General features: G+C 37.8%; 1 protein-coding gene across 1 annotated transcript in view; it reads left to right on the top strand.

The window, feature by feature from the left end:
* Positions 1-13,491, top strand: part of SEC24B (SEC24 homolog B, COPII coat complex component) — a gene marked incomplete in the record, with an annotated part of 71,899 nt that overhangs the window by 57,146 nt on the left and 1,262 nt on the right. Inside the window, 4 exon segments of the mRNA XM_036763892.1 lie at positions 2,600-2,692; positions 6,329-6,510; positions 9,196-9,380; positions 12,687-12,789. Coding sequence (XP_036619787.1) covers positions 2,600-2,692; positions 6,329-6,510; positions 9,196-9,380; positions 12,687-12,789 — 563 coding nt within the window.

The following is a 13,491-nucleotide window of genomic DNA, read 5'->3' as shown; positions in this document are numbered from 1 at the left end:
TAAAGGCCTTATTTCTTAAAGATATAGAGAAATAAGTCAAATTTATAAGAATATGAATCATCTAGTTGATTAATGGTCAAAGGATATGAACAGGCAGTTTTTAGAAGAAGAAATCAAAGCTATTTATATTCACATGAAAAAATGCTCAATCACTAATTAGAGAAATGTGAATTAAAACAACTCTGAAGTACCACCTCACACCTATCAGATTGGCTAATATGACAGAAAAGGAAAATGATAAATGTTGGAGAAGATGTGGGAAAATTGGAACACTAATGCACTGTTGGTGGAGTTGTAAACTGATCCAGCCATTTTGAAGAACAATTTGGAACTATGCCCAAAGGGCTAGAAAGTTGTGTATACCCTTCGATCCAGCAATACCACTACGAGGTCTGTACCCCAAAGAGATCCAAGAAAAAGGAAAAGGTCCTTTATGTACAAAATTATCTGTAGCAACTCTTTTTATGGTGCAAAGAATTGGAATTGAAGGGATGCCCATCACTTGGGAAATGGTTGAACAAGTTGTGGTGTATGTTTGTGCTGGAATACTATTGCGCTGTAAAGAAATGACAGGCAGGAGGTTCAGAAAAACCTGGGGAGACTTAGATGAACGGATGTAAAGTGAACTGAGCAGAGCTAGGAGATCATTGAGTGATGATCCACTGTGAATGACTTCACTACTCTTGGTAATACAATGATCCAAGACCATTCCAAAGGACTTAGGATGAAAATGCTGTCCACTTCCAACAAAAGAACTGGGTGGAGTCTGAGTGCAAATCATCGCACACATTTTTTACTTTCTTTATTTTTTTGGTTTTTTTTTTTCTTTTTGGCCTGTGATTCCCTAAAGTAAAAGAAGCTGCTTAAGCATGGCCATCATGCATCCCTCCAGTCTCCATTAATTTCAGTAGTACTAAGTTACCAGCTTTCTTTTTTTAAATGTTACTTTTTGTAGACTTTTAATCTTGTACTTTTAGGTTCTTTCTTAGTAACCCATAAATTGATACTTTAATGCTACTACATGATGTAATTTTGTCTCGAGGCATGTGTCAATATATTTTGTCTTGGTATCATTTTGTTTTTTTAATTTAAATATTTTGTTTATAAGGAGCTCAGTATGTTTTATAGGCATTGATACAATTACAGTAAGGATTATTTTTCATGTGTTTAGCTCAGTACTTAATATACTGACTAATTAAATGGTTCTATTAATTGCTCAACCAAGAACTCGTTTAACGTATCAGGGTAATTAGTGCGAAGTAAATAGTTTCCTCTAGTTCACCAACTAGCACCCAGAAGAGTTCGTGCATGAGTGGTTATCTCTAGAGATAATCTTCTCATCCTAATTTGTCTATACTATCAAACTTCTTCTTGAGTCTTATAGGGTACATGTAAAATGTTTTATAGATGGAGGTGGGATACTTAGGCCAAAGCCAGAAAAACATCAAGTTTTTAGAGAGTTGTTAATAACAGAGTTCATGTCATAGCTGTGATGTCTAGCCCTGTGTCTGAAGCGTTAAATATAGAGTAAGCTTTGTCATTAGTAGTAGAATAATGGAACAAAAATAAAAAATTTTTTACATTCTTTTTTATTTTTTAACTCTTTTTTATTCTTTATTTAACATTTTCCCTTTTTTCCCAATTATAGAGAAACAATTTTTACCATTCATTTTTTAAAATTTTTGAGTTCCAAATTCTCCCTCCCTCCCATCCTTCCCCTCCTCCTCACTTTATTGAGAAGACAAGCAGTTTGATACAGGTTATACATGTACAGTCATGAAAAACATTTACAACAATTTGAAATAAACTTAGAGTTTATTAGGGGTGGAACAGCCCTAGTGTAATAATTGGTGTCAGGGAACAAGGATAGCATGTGTGTTTGTGGGGTTTATATTCAGAGAGGATATGCTGTGTGACTGACCTACCACCATGTCCTCTTCCTAAATCTCTAATTAACTTTACTAATAAAAATATACTATTTAAATTGATTCATGTAATGCTACTTTATGTTGATACCAAGCCTGCTCTTCGTACGTTGTTTTCCCATATATTTGCTCATAATATCTTCCCAGAATTCTATGAGGTAAATAGAACAGCAAATATTACCCCCACTTTATAGATGAAGAAGCTGCTTCAGTGCAGGTAGATAGCCAGAGAACCAGGCAGAACAAAGTTTATATCTCATCTTTATAGACGTAGAAGAGCCTGTTTTAGGCAGCTCTTACCTCAACCTTGAGGGGACACATTTAATGGCTGTGCATTAGTTTGAGTGGGGCTTTTCTTACATTTGGTTCCCTTTTTAAAACTCATGTTCTTTTGTTCTTTGGCTGCTTATATATCAGTTTTATGTCTTCTCTTTTGCGCTAAATGGCTTTTTCCTCATACCTATTTATTTCTATTTTATCCCCATTCCATGTATTTCTTTTTAACTGAAATCCATATTAACTCAAACTGTCTTTATCCATTAGTCTTTTTATTGATTTCTCAAGGCAAGACTCTTACTCTAGTCTACGAAAAACATCTTTATCAAATTGCCAACAGCCTTCTCGAAATCTTTGCAGTTTTGACTAATGTTATTTTGGTTTTCTTTTCTTCCTAGCCATTGACAGCTCCTCTACAACCAGCAGTGCTTCTCCTGTGCCCAACAGCTTTGATGTCCTAGAAGGTGGAAGCTACCCAGGTGACACAGTGGGTGTGTTGGCTTAATAACTTGTAAAAAAAATCATGAACTCCCAGGGAAGATCCTGTATTAAAACAAAGCAGGCGTCTACCTGTTGACCTTCTGCTTGGTGTTTTTGTTTTTTTTTTTTTACTGCCAGTGAGCTAAAATGGTTTATATAAAACATTCTTAGCTCTCAGGCTGTACAAAAACAGGCGGCAGCTATAGTTTGCCAACCCCTGGAATAAACCATTTTACATGTAACAGTATCAAAAAAGCAGTGGTTCTAAACATTGCGTTCTAGTCTACAAATAATGAAGATGTTTATTTCCAACAGAAAGAAAGTTTAGTATTGTTTATCATTTGCTTTAATTTATAATTTTAAGCATCCTATGCATGGTATTTCTAAAGCAATTTCATCATATTATTACTTTGGAAAAGAAGATGTGGTGCTAAGTTCTTTTTAAGTTAATATTTTTACCCGTCCACAAGAAAACTTTAAAAAATAAATATCATAGTAATCCCTCTTGCCTCCCCCTTTCCCTTGACACTTGTTTTCCCTCAAAATCTTGCCTAATGTAAATAAATTTAGCTCTTGATCCTTTCTGTCTTCCACCTCTTCACATAGAATATCGTGCACATCGTGCCATCACCCCATGGTTTGTGCTTCGGTTAACACAATCTTGGAGACAGGTTTTGGATCCATGAATTTTAACCAGACCTTCCAACAATTTCAGTCACATCGGTAGAACAATGTGTTCTTTTCTTTAAAGTACAAAAACAGGCATATTTCCCATAAAAATTGTCTGTTACCACAAAAGAGTGAGATTGATGCATCAGCTGAGAACCAAATAGCTGATCTTTTTACTGTGCTCATCTTGGGTTAATGTCACTTTAAGGTTGGAACACTGGAGAGTGCAGAAAGTACAGGCAAAGTTACAGGTGCTCATCTCTTAATATGAGAAACAATAAGTATATTTGAGCCAGTAAGTAATTTTTTGGAGACACTTACAAGGATGTGTCATGACAGGAACTCATTGACAAAGATTGTTTGATCCCTCTAAATTTTTACTTCATCTTCATTGTATCCTTTTTCTTTCTATCTTCCAGCTCCCTCTTGAAGATTTAGTCTCCCTGGCCGCCCTTTCCAGCACTGATTGTACTTTCAGTCATTCCCTCACCTCCGCTGAGTCCAAGTTTTACAGAATAAATCCTTTTATTAAGAGGATTTGTTCTGTGGAGTTTGGATTTAGTCAAAGGGCCACACTTGAGGACCAAGAGGGTTATATGTGGCCTTGAGGCTGCCACTTCCCCACCCCTGGTTCAGGGCCTAGCTCATAGTCTTTTTCTCCTACCCAACTCCTGCACCTTTACTGGGGGACTTCAGTATACCTATTGATATTCCTTCAAAATACCCTTAGCTCCCAGTTCCTCTACCTATTCATTTCGTATTTTCAAGTACACCCTACCTCATCTATACACAGAGATGGTCATAGCCTTGATCTTGATCATCCTTAAAATGATGGGATTGGATTGGACAGCTCCTAAGGTCCCTTCTAATACTCAGGCAGTGACTCCGTACTTTGATAGAACTATGCTGATGGGGTCCACTATTCTCAACTGGACCCTCACTGCAGCAAGGTAATTCATTTATAGTTTTTCCAAATTTTTTCATTCTCCTACCCCCTGCAAACTTCTCATAGTTCCCTCCCCCCCCAACCCTCTCAGTTAAGAACATTGCTTTATATTTCACTGAAAAAAAAAATGAGGTCATATGCTGAGAGGCTCTCTCTTTTCCGCTACTCTTTAAGTCACATCACTAAGATACATTCTGCCACTATCCCTTTTTTCACCCCTGTTTCACATGAAGAGGTGGTCCTCCTTGCCAAAGCAAACCCTTCTACACACACAAATGATGCCATTCTGTCCTTTCTTCTCCGAAAGTTTTTCCCCTTTGTGATCTTTCGTTTCTTACTTCAATTTCTCCTTGTCTCCTGGCTACTTCCCTGTTGCCTACAAACATTCCTGTGTCTCCTCCATTCTTTAAAAAGGGGGGGTGGGGCATTTAAGTCTAAAGCAAAAAAGAAAAATCCATCCCACCAGCTATCATCCATATCTCTCTTCCCTTTTGTCTCAATTTCTTGAGAATGCTATCTCCACTTCTTTTTTCTCTCACTCTCTTAAATCTCTACAGTCTAACATTCAAACCAGACCTCATCATTCAACTGAAACTGCTTTCTCCAAAGTTACTACTTTTTTTTTTTTAAAGACATAAGAAGTCTTACAAAATACATTTCCATATTAGCCATCATGTTCCCCACAAAAAAACAGAAAAGCTAGAAGAGTAAAGGGGAAAAATACGCTTTACTCTGCACTCAGAATCGACCAGTTCTCTCTGGAGGTGGGTAGCATTTTTTCATCATTAGTCCTTTGTAATTTTCATGGATCATTGTATTAATCAGAGTAGCTAAATCACAGTTGATTATCATTACAGTATTGCTGTTAACTGTGTATAGTATTCTATACTTTATTCTATATCAGTTCATTCTTCCCAGGTTTTTCTGAAACCTCTTTCATCATCTTTTGTTATAGCATAATAGTATTCCACCACAATCATATACCTGTGACTCATTCAGCCATTCCCCAATTGCTGAGCATGCCCTCAGTTTACAATTCTTTACCACCACAAAAAGAGCTGCTATAAATATTCATGTGCCTGAGGTTCCCTTTTCTTTCTTTGATGTCTTGGAGGTATAGACCTAGTGGTGGTATTGTTGTGCCAAAAGGTATATTGTGACTTTGGTGCTAGTCCCAAGTTGCTTTCCAGAATGGCTGGACCACAATTCCAGTATGCTTGCTTCCAGTGCAGTCCAGTGCATGCTTTGCTGCAGTCCCTCCAACATTTGGCATTTTCTTTTTTCTTTGTCAGTTTTGCCAGTCTGATGAGTGTGAGGTAGAACCTCAGAATTTCTTTAATTCGCGTTTTTCATATGGCTGTTGATAGCTTGTATTTCTTCCTTTGAGAAATGCCTGGTCATATCATTTGACTGTTGACCTGTTTGGAGAATGGCCCTTTCAATCAGCCCACAAATATTCCCAGATCTCCTCTACACATGACCTTCACTTGACCCTCATACCCCTCAGGCTGTCGTCATCTACTCACCTTCCTGGGTTTCAATGACTGGTTCTCTCAGTTCTACTGCAATCACCTTCCTTCTTAGTGGGATTGTTCTGAGTATAGTCTCATACTCATGTAGTTCATCGAAAGGTAGATCATGGACTTAGAGCTAGAAGGAAACTCTGGTCCTTCATTTGACAGGTGAGGAAATTGAGGGTGAGTGTCCTTAAAGGACTTGGCACAGGTCGTGGAGGCCATGAGTAGGGAATCAAGATTCTAGCTTAGGCTCCGATTCCAAATCCAGTGCTCTTGACACATTGCTTCCCTACCAAACCATGTTCCGTTATATGATACAACTCCATCTTTAGGGAAGTGTGACAGGGCAGGGGTCAATTTTAGTAGAAAAAATTTTTTTCCTCCGTCATGTACCCTTCAACCCATTCTTGATATTGTAAAAAAAAAAATCAAAAGAGGAATCTATAGAATTGGGCATAGCTGCATTTTCGAGGTTTATTACCAAGGTGTTGAATCTGTATTTATCTCTTTGTTAGATACCCTTTCTTCATCGACCAGCAGTCCAGCTCCTGCTCTCTCTGTTCCTCAGGCAACCAAACCTGCTAAGCCCTTTGGCTATGGGTATCCATCTCTTCAGCCTGGTTATCAGAATGTAGGGCTGAGCTCTGGAGCACAGCCTAGTAACCCAGCATATTCTGGATTCCAGCAGTACGCCCAGGTATGTGGAAGCAGTGGCATTCTTTAGTCTGAACAGATTATCAGACTTGTCATCCCAGTAGAAGTCCAGATCATACCTAACCTGTCGTGATTGAACTTCCACCTGCCCAAAGGAAAAAGAATTATCTGGTGTTATTTCTTCTGTCTCCCAGTATAGGGAGTTTGTTTTACGTCTTCCCAAAATTATTTTACTGAAGTCTGCTTAGTAAGAAAATTACACAGTTCTATTAAGGTACTTGGGCTAGTGATATCACTGTTGCCTTGAGCTGGGTGATCCTTGTGGCTTTTTGTTTTACTCTAAGATAGTCTCTTCCTCCCTCTTCCCAGTTGTAATTAGCTACTGCCACATTTAGCATAGCCTAGTCTGACACCGTCTCAATTCAACAGTGTGGGAAAGTGAGTGTTTTTTGTTGGTGTTTACTGGCAATAATAGCTCACGTCATTACTGTAAATTAAAGCTTATAAAGCAGTTTCCTCAACAACTGTGTGAGGAAGTCATTGTGAGTATTTTTTCAATTTTACAGGTGAAGAAACTGAGGTTCAAAGAATGTGTAACTTGTCCAGGGTCACATAGCCAGTAAGTGTCAGTGCTAGAATTTAATTAAACCTAGGTCTTCTGACTCTCGAGTTTTTCAGTTGGACTGGGGAAAGTAATTTAAATAGAGCAGAATTTCCCCAAGATTGACAAGAAAGCTTTCTGCTTGGAATCAAAGGCGCTGCTCAGCCTACCTTAGAGAATGTTCTCAGCCGTCAGAGGGGCTTAGAACAAAAATTAGAAGCTGGTTGACACTTTGGTTAAAGGCTTTAATCACAAAGAACTGAAGCCTTCTGGGGAAAGGCGAAACAAGGAGCAGGAAGGAAAGAGAACTGAAAAAAATCATAACGTTAATAGTAGTAAAAATAACAGTAATGATGGTAGGTGATAGCTGGCATTTTAAGGTTTGAAAATATTATTCACTTAAGCCTCACAGTCCTGTGAGGTAGGTACTATAGGTGTTCGTATCTGCTTTACAGATTAAGAAATTTAGACTTAAGTTAATCCATGGTCATTCAATTCTTAAGTGTCAGGACTTAGATTTGAACCCAAACATTCTGACTCCAAGTTCTCTATTCCACAATTCCTGCCTCTACAGGCACAAAGATTTTCCTGAGCTCCACTTGAGTAAATGTCTTTTGTTTGTTCATCAGTTCAGATAAAAGTTTGACTTGATAAACTGGTTTTGTTTGAATGTTTTTGTGTTAGAACCAATAATTTCTACTCTCGGTCATATATAATTTCTCCCTCTATCTTAATGAGATACCAAATGTAAGTGGATTCCATGGCCTAGAAGTTTGGGGCTTAGAAAGAAATCAACTATATTATTGTTATGATTGGAAGAGACCATAAGTAATGTGTTAGAAAGAAGGAATAAGATAGTGGAAGGCACAGATTGTATCCTTCTCACCAGAGATAAAATATGGTTTTTGTTTTCTTTAATTGCCTCCAAGAGTAAAACTGAAAATTAATATTCCATATGTCATTGTGATGTAGGTCCCTGTCCTGTGAGAAATTGGGACACTTCGAGGGACATGAGTTTAGGGCTGGGGCCTAAGCACCCCATCAATTGCATTCCTTAGTGATCCTGATTTTTTCAGACTAGAAATAGGGCAAGATGTGGGGTATTACATTAAAGGAACAATTGGACAGATTTATATTGTTGGCAAAAAGTAAGGGTATTCCACTGGATAACAAGTGAAAAAGTATTTGGTCCTATTAGCCCAGGGGACATTGTATCTGTTACAAAGCCTGTGAACTACTAAATTTTCTATTTTCTATCCTCTAAACCTGGCAGAGATTTAGGTCTGAGATGCGAGTCTTTGTTAGAAAGATGGCGAAGCCTCTCTGCCTAGCTTTATTTTTTGACAGTACTTCAAAACCGTGTCCAAAACGATACCTCTCACCAAGGTGTAAATTGTTAATATGTTAATAGCTGTATCAATCATTCCAAAAGATTACAACTTCAATAACCATCCTAGCTTTTATGGAAGCCTGTATTTTCAGAAAAAATGTTTTTCTTACTATAAGTCTCTTAATTTCAAGCTTTATGGCAAAAATTGAACTGCCTTTAAATATTAAGACTTGCTATAAACCCCAGTTAAAGATTATAAATTTCTTTTAAATGAATTTTTATTGATGTTTTTGTTCTTCCATAGCCTAAATTTCTCCCACCGCCTTCCAGAGCCATCCCACAAAACAATGAATTTTTTTAAAAGAAAATTTAAAAGATTTTTAAAATCAGCAAAACCAAATCAATATATCAAAAAAATCTAGAAATATATTCAGCGTTCCATATCTGTGTACCTGTTATCCCTGCAATAGAGTGGGGTGATGTATCTCTACTTAGGGGTAATTATCAAGTCTTGGTTCCTTCATTAATTAGACATAGCCTTCTAATAAGTAATGTGACTGCCAAAAAAAAGTACCATTGAGCTTATTAATAAGTGGGGTTTTTTTACCTTTGAAATGGAGGAAAAACATGGGTAGACAAATCATTATGGGGTTATTTACTCATTCATATAAGAGATTTTAAGTTTTCTGCATCTTTTACAGATATAGGGTAACAGACTTAAGATCCCATGTGAAATATTAACTTGATTTGGTTTTTTTGTTGAGTTTTTTTTTAATAATGCTCGTATTTTCCCACAGTATCCTGGTATGAATCAATTGTCATCTAGTCTAAGCGGATTAAGTCTCCAACATTCTTCTCAACAACCAGAAAGTCTGAGACCAGTGAACCTCACTCAAGATAGGAATATTCTGCCTGTGACTCCTGTTCTGGCTCCTGTGCCTAACTTGAATTCAGACCTGAAAAAATTAAATTGTAATCCTGAGTAGGTATATGTTTTGTAGTCTTTTAAATGAATTATTGCTTGATACAAGATTTATTTGATACTTGCATTAAACGTAGTAAAAATGGAATGCAATTTGTTGATTTGGAGACAGTTCTAAGAAAGGCTTTTCACTTTAAATTAGCATGGAAATTAACATGGAAATGGGAAACTCAAAATGTAATCCCTCTATTCCAGAACCACTTTATTTTCAGAAACTTCTGTGCAATTAGAGCATGGTTTTTTTTTTCATTTGGGGACTAATGTTTGTTTTATTCAGAGATAGTTTTTGCCACTTTCTTGAACATATTCTAAGTCTTGGTGAGGAAACTTTCCCTAATACCCTAATAAGTTAATAATAATTTATTTTTCTCCTCTTCATCCTTTTTTCCCCAATGGAAAGAGCACAGGACTTGAAGTCGGCAGCTTTGGCTCTAATCCTTGCCAGCTTTAGCTGTGTGACTGTGGGAAGTCACTTAAGCTCTCTGAGCCTCAGTCTCCTTGTCTTTAAAGTGGTGGTGATAATACTTGTGCCTCCCAGGGCTGTTGTAGAGAAGGCGCTTTGTAAACCTTAAAGCACTATATAAATGTGAGTTGTTATAATGAGTAGTTATAATCAAACAGTGATTTTGTAAACAGTTCTTCTGTACTTTTAATACTTTCTGCCCCCTTTTCAGTCATTACTTAGCCAAGATACATCTATTTATTTACTAGATTTTTACGTAAGCCCAAGGAGAGGTTTAGCGCGGAGGGATTGCCCCTTGGTACTCTTCTGTTCATCAGGGGATAAGGAGACAACAAACAACAGTATGATTGCCCCATCTTGAATCTTAATTTCAGTTTCCTTTTTGCTGCATTCTTTCAGTTAAGGGCCTAACTCACCGCCTTCATCTGGCCAACTGCTAAGACCTCATTGCACCTCCTGGTTAAAATAATAAAATGATAACTGACATTATGTAGCGCTGTGCAAAGTGCTTTCACATGCCTCACCTTATTTAAGCCTCACAACATTTCTGTTACTTTCCTCTTCTTCTTATGCCCCTTATGTTTGAGGAAATAAAGGCTCAGAAAGGCTGACATGCCAAGGGTCACACAGCTGATAAATTGTAGAGGCAAGACTCGAACTCAAGTCTCTGACTCTAAATCAGTATCTTGTAATACACCATATGAAACTATTATTAATCAGGCTTGGTACCTGTCTCCCAGGACCTCCTAAATAGAATATTCTCTGTGCTTTCCAGCTTCCCTGTCCATGTAATAAGATGCCCTCCTGCTCCCTGGGTGTCCTTCAGGAAGTCCACTTATTCCTGAAACTCATCCCTTCTATCCACAAGTGAACTCAGGATTCTCTAAATAGACAAAGGCTGCTGTTATGTAGGGTCTAGTAATACTCTGCTTAAGAATCAGTAAGTATCTTTAATTTACTTCCCGGTGACCATAGCCCTTGAACTTTCTTAATTTCCAATTCTTCTCATTTGTTTGACTTCTCGCTGGAGTGGCTGCCATTCGTCTTCACTGAAAACTATTTATTTTTTAGCTGACCTCTTTTTGCTAGCTTGACCCACTGCTTTATTTCTTCATCCCTAATCAAGCTTCCTTCCTGTCTTTCTCAAGGCTTAGCAGTAAGTGAAATTGAGTTGATCCCCACAGCGGGCTTGCTTTTCATGCCTTTCACAGAGCCTAATCCAGGGAATTCTATGCCAGTTATGCCTGTCCAAACCCCTAGCTCTGAGGTCAGGTGTCTGTCATCTAGGGTCCCCTTGCTAAAGAAGCAGTGAAGCCCAAATGTCTAAGTATCCTTTAGTCTCAAAATCAAATTCTTAAGAGACATCTTAAAATAACTTGCTAATCATTAAATTGCCCCTATCCCTGCCTTCCCCCTATTCCCAAGTCCACCTCCACCTTCCTCTCCAGCAAACCCAGACTATTCTTTGGATTGCCCTTCTTAGAGTCCCCGTATTCCTTCTCCAGGCCTAGTCTTGTCACTACCCTCTTCCTTTGTTCTGGGAAATTGAGTTACAACTTGGAAGATGACCTCCATTACTTGGCTCTTCTTCCCTTTGGTCAAGGAAGCGCATACTAGTCAGCCCTAGCAAAGCCATCTCTTGCCCCTACTACACCACACTTGAGTGGGCCCCACCAGAGTTGGGTTTTCCTCCTTGGGAACAAACTGAGGTAGGTAGCTGAGATGTCAGCGGTATTGGACCTTCTCAGGATTTTGAAGTAAGTGGAATTTGTCTTTGGGTCCTTCCACCTTCCCTACTACAGGAACATTTATTAAAGCTTAAAACTCCACTAAGACTTTTGGGGTGTCCTGTATAAATCCATGGGGCTAGAATAGACCTTCGCATTTGTCATTGGTTTATATTCATTTTCTTGTGTAAACAATCTTCATACGAATTGATCATTGTACATAGGCCGAGGAAGAGGGGAGGAGGCAGAATTGCCAAGAATCTGAGATACCTCGTTTTTGCTGTGCTGCATTGTCTGCCATGATATATATTGTAATTATTTGGCACCTTATCGATACTCTACAAAGTCAAAAACTATTGTTTTGTGTCCTGGTTGATTTTGTTCATGATGTAATTGCCGCGTCATTAGGAATTGTTAGCATAAAAAAGTGGTTAGCATAAGAAAACAAGAAATTTTAAGTCTGTCTGAGAGATAAACCGTACAGGAAACTAGCAGGACTTTTTTGGACTTCAGCTTTAACATGTATAATAGAAGGAATTATCCCAAGGCAGTAATGTAGGCCTGAGATGTTATTCTTAGGTGAATTTATGACTCATTTTATTAAATATTTAATTCTGGCTTTCTAGTAAGGGAATTTTAGTATTATCCCATTTGTATCAGTATGAACATTTTGTGACTCAAACTAGAATAGATCTGAAGCCTAGGGAAAAAAAATTTCTAATAGGGCTAAATGTGCTAGGAATACCATTCATCCTTTGATGAGGCAAGCTTATTCTGGTTGCTATGAGAAATGAAGCTACATGTAGGAGTCACATGTAAGTCTTATCTACAAGTGACTAGAGGAAGTGGAATTAAGATAGCTGCCCTCAGTGACGAGAATAGGAACAGGGAATGGTTCTTCATGTGGTAATTTCCATTATGAGAGCTAATGAGGCCTCTTTTTAGAGCTTCAAATTATGTTTTTGTATTTAAAGTGATCAAGAAATATCTGATGGTTTCTCTATAATCTGTTGAAATGTTCTTAACTACTGTGATTGTTTACAACTTAGCCTTTATCTGCTTTGGTATATTTTAGCCTGAGAGCTAAACGTGATTTTCTTTTCATTTGCCTTTCAGTTCATTTCGATGTACTCTGACAAATATTCCACAGACTCAGGCTTTATTGAATAAAGCTAAGCTTCCTTTAGGGTTGTTGTTGCATCCCTTCAGAGATCTCACGGTAAAGTGTCATTTTTATGTTTTGTTCTTGGATGGAGAAATGCGTGGTTATGTATTGTACATCAACTGAATATTTTTTCTTACTTCCCTGTTTTTGTTGTTTCTAACTTGTAAGAGAAAAATACTCTAGTTTGTTAGAATTCAGTTCAGCCAATATTACTATCTACCATGTGCAGCAAAATGGTGCAGAGAACTAGAGGACATATATAGTTTAATTCCTGTTCTCATAGTGAGAACAGGAATATCTAATAGTGGGATATGACATGCAAATAACTATTCTACAAAATCATGTATGGTACGTTCCTAAGAGAGCTATTAAATAAATCTCTGGATAAGATAAAGGGCAGGGAGCATGATTATAACTGGAAGGATCAAGGGACAGCTTGGGAGAGAGGTCAAGGTTGGAATCATGTCTCCAAATTAAATTAGAGACCACTTTGTAATTTCATTATATGTTTGTTGGACACCTACAGTGTGTAAAGAGGATTGTGGCAGATGCTGATCAGTAGTGGCTTATGTTTATAGAGAGCTTTAAACCAGACATAGAGTTTAGTGGAAAGAGCAGTGGTCTGGAATCCAAGGACCTGTGTGACCTTAGCAAGTCACTTAGCCCTAAGTTTTCTGATCTGTAAGAATGAGATGGTTAACTAGATGGCAGCTGAGGTTCCTTCCTGTTGTAGATCTGTGACCCTGTGATCTATGG

This window comes from Trichosurus vulpecula, chromosome 6 (genome assembly GCF_011100635.1).
Source record: "Trichosurus vulpecula isolate mTriVul1 chromosome 6, mTriVul1.pri, whole genome shotgun sequence".
Classification (NCBI taxonomy): Eukaryota; Metazoa; Chordata; class Mammalia; order Diprotodontia; family Phalangeridae; genus Trichosurus; species Trichosurus vulpecula.
The sequence above is the reverse complement of the archived record's forward strand: the minus strand, read 5'-3'. Positions and strand labels throughout refer to the sequence as shown.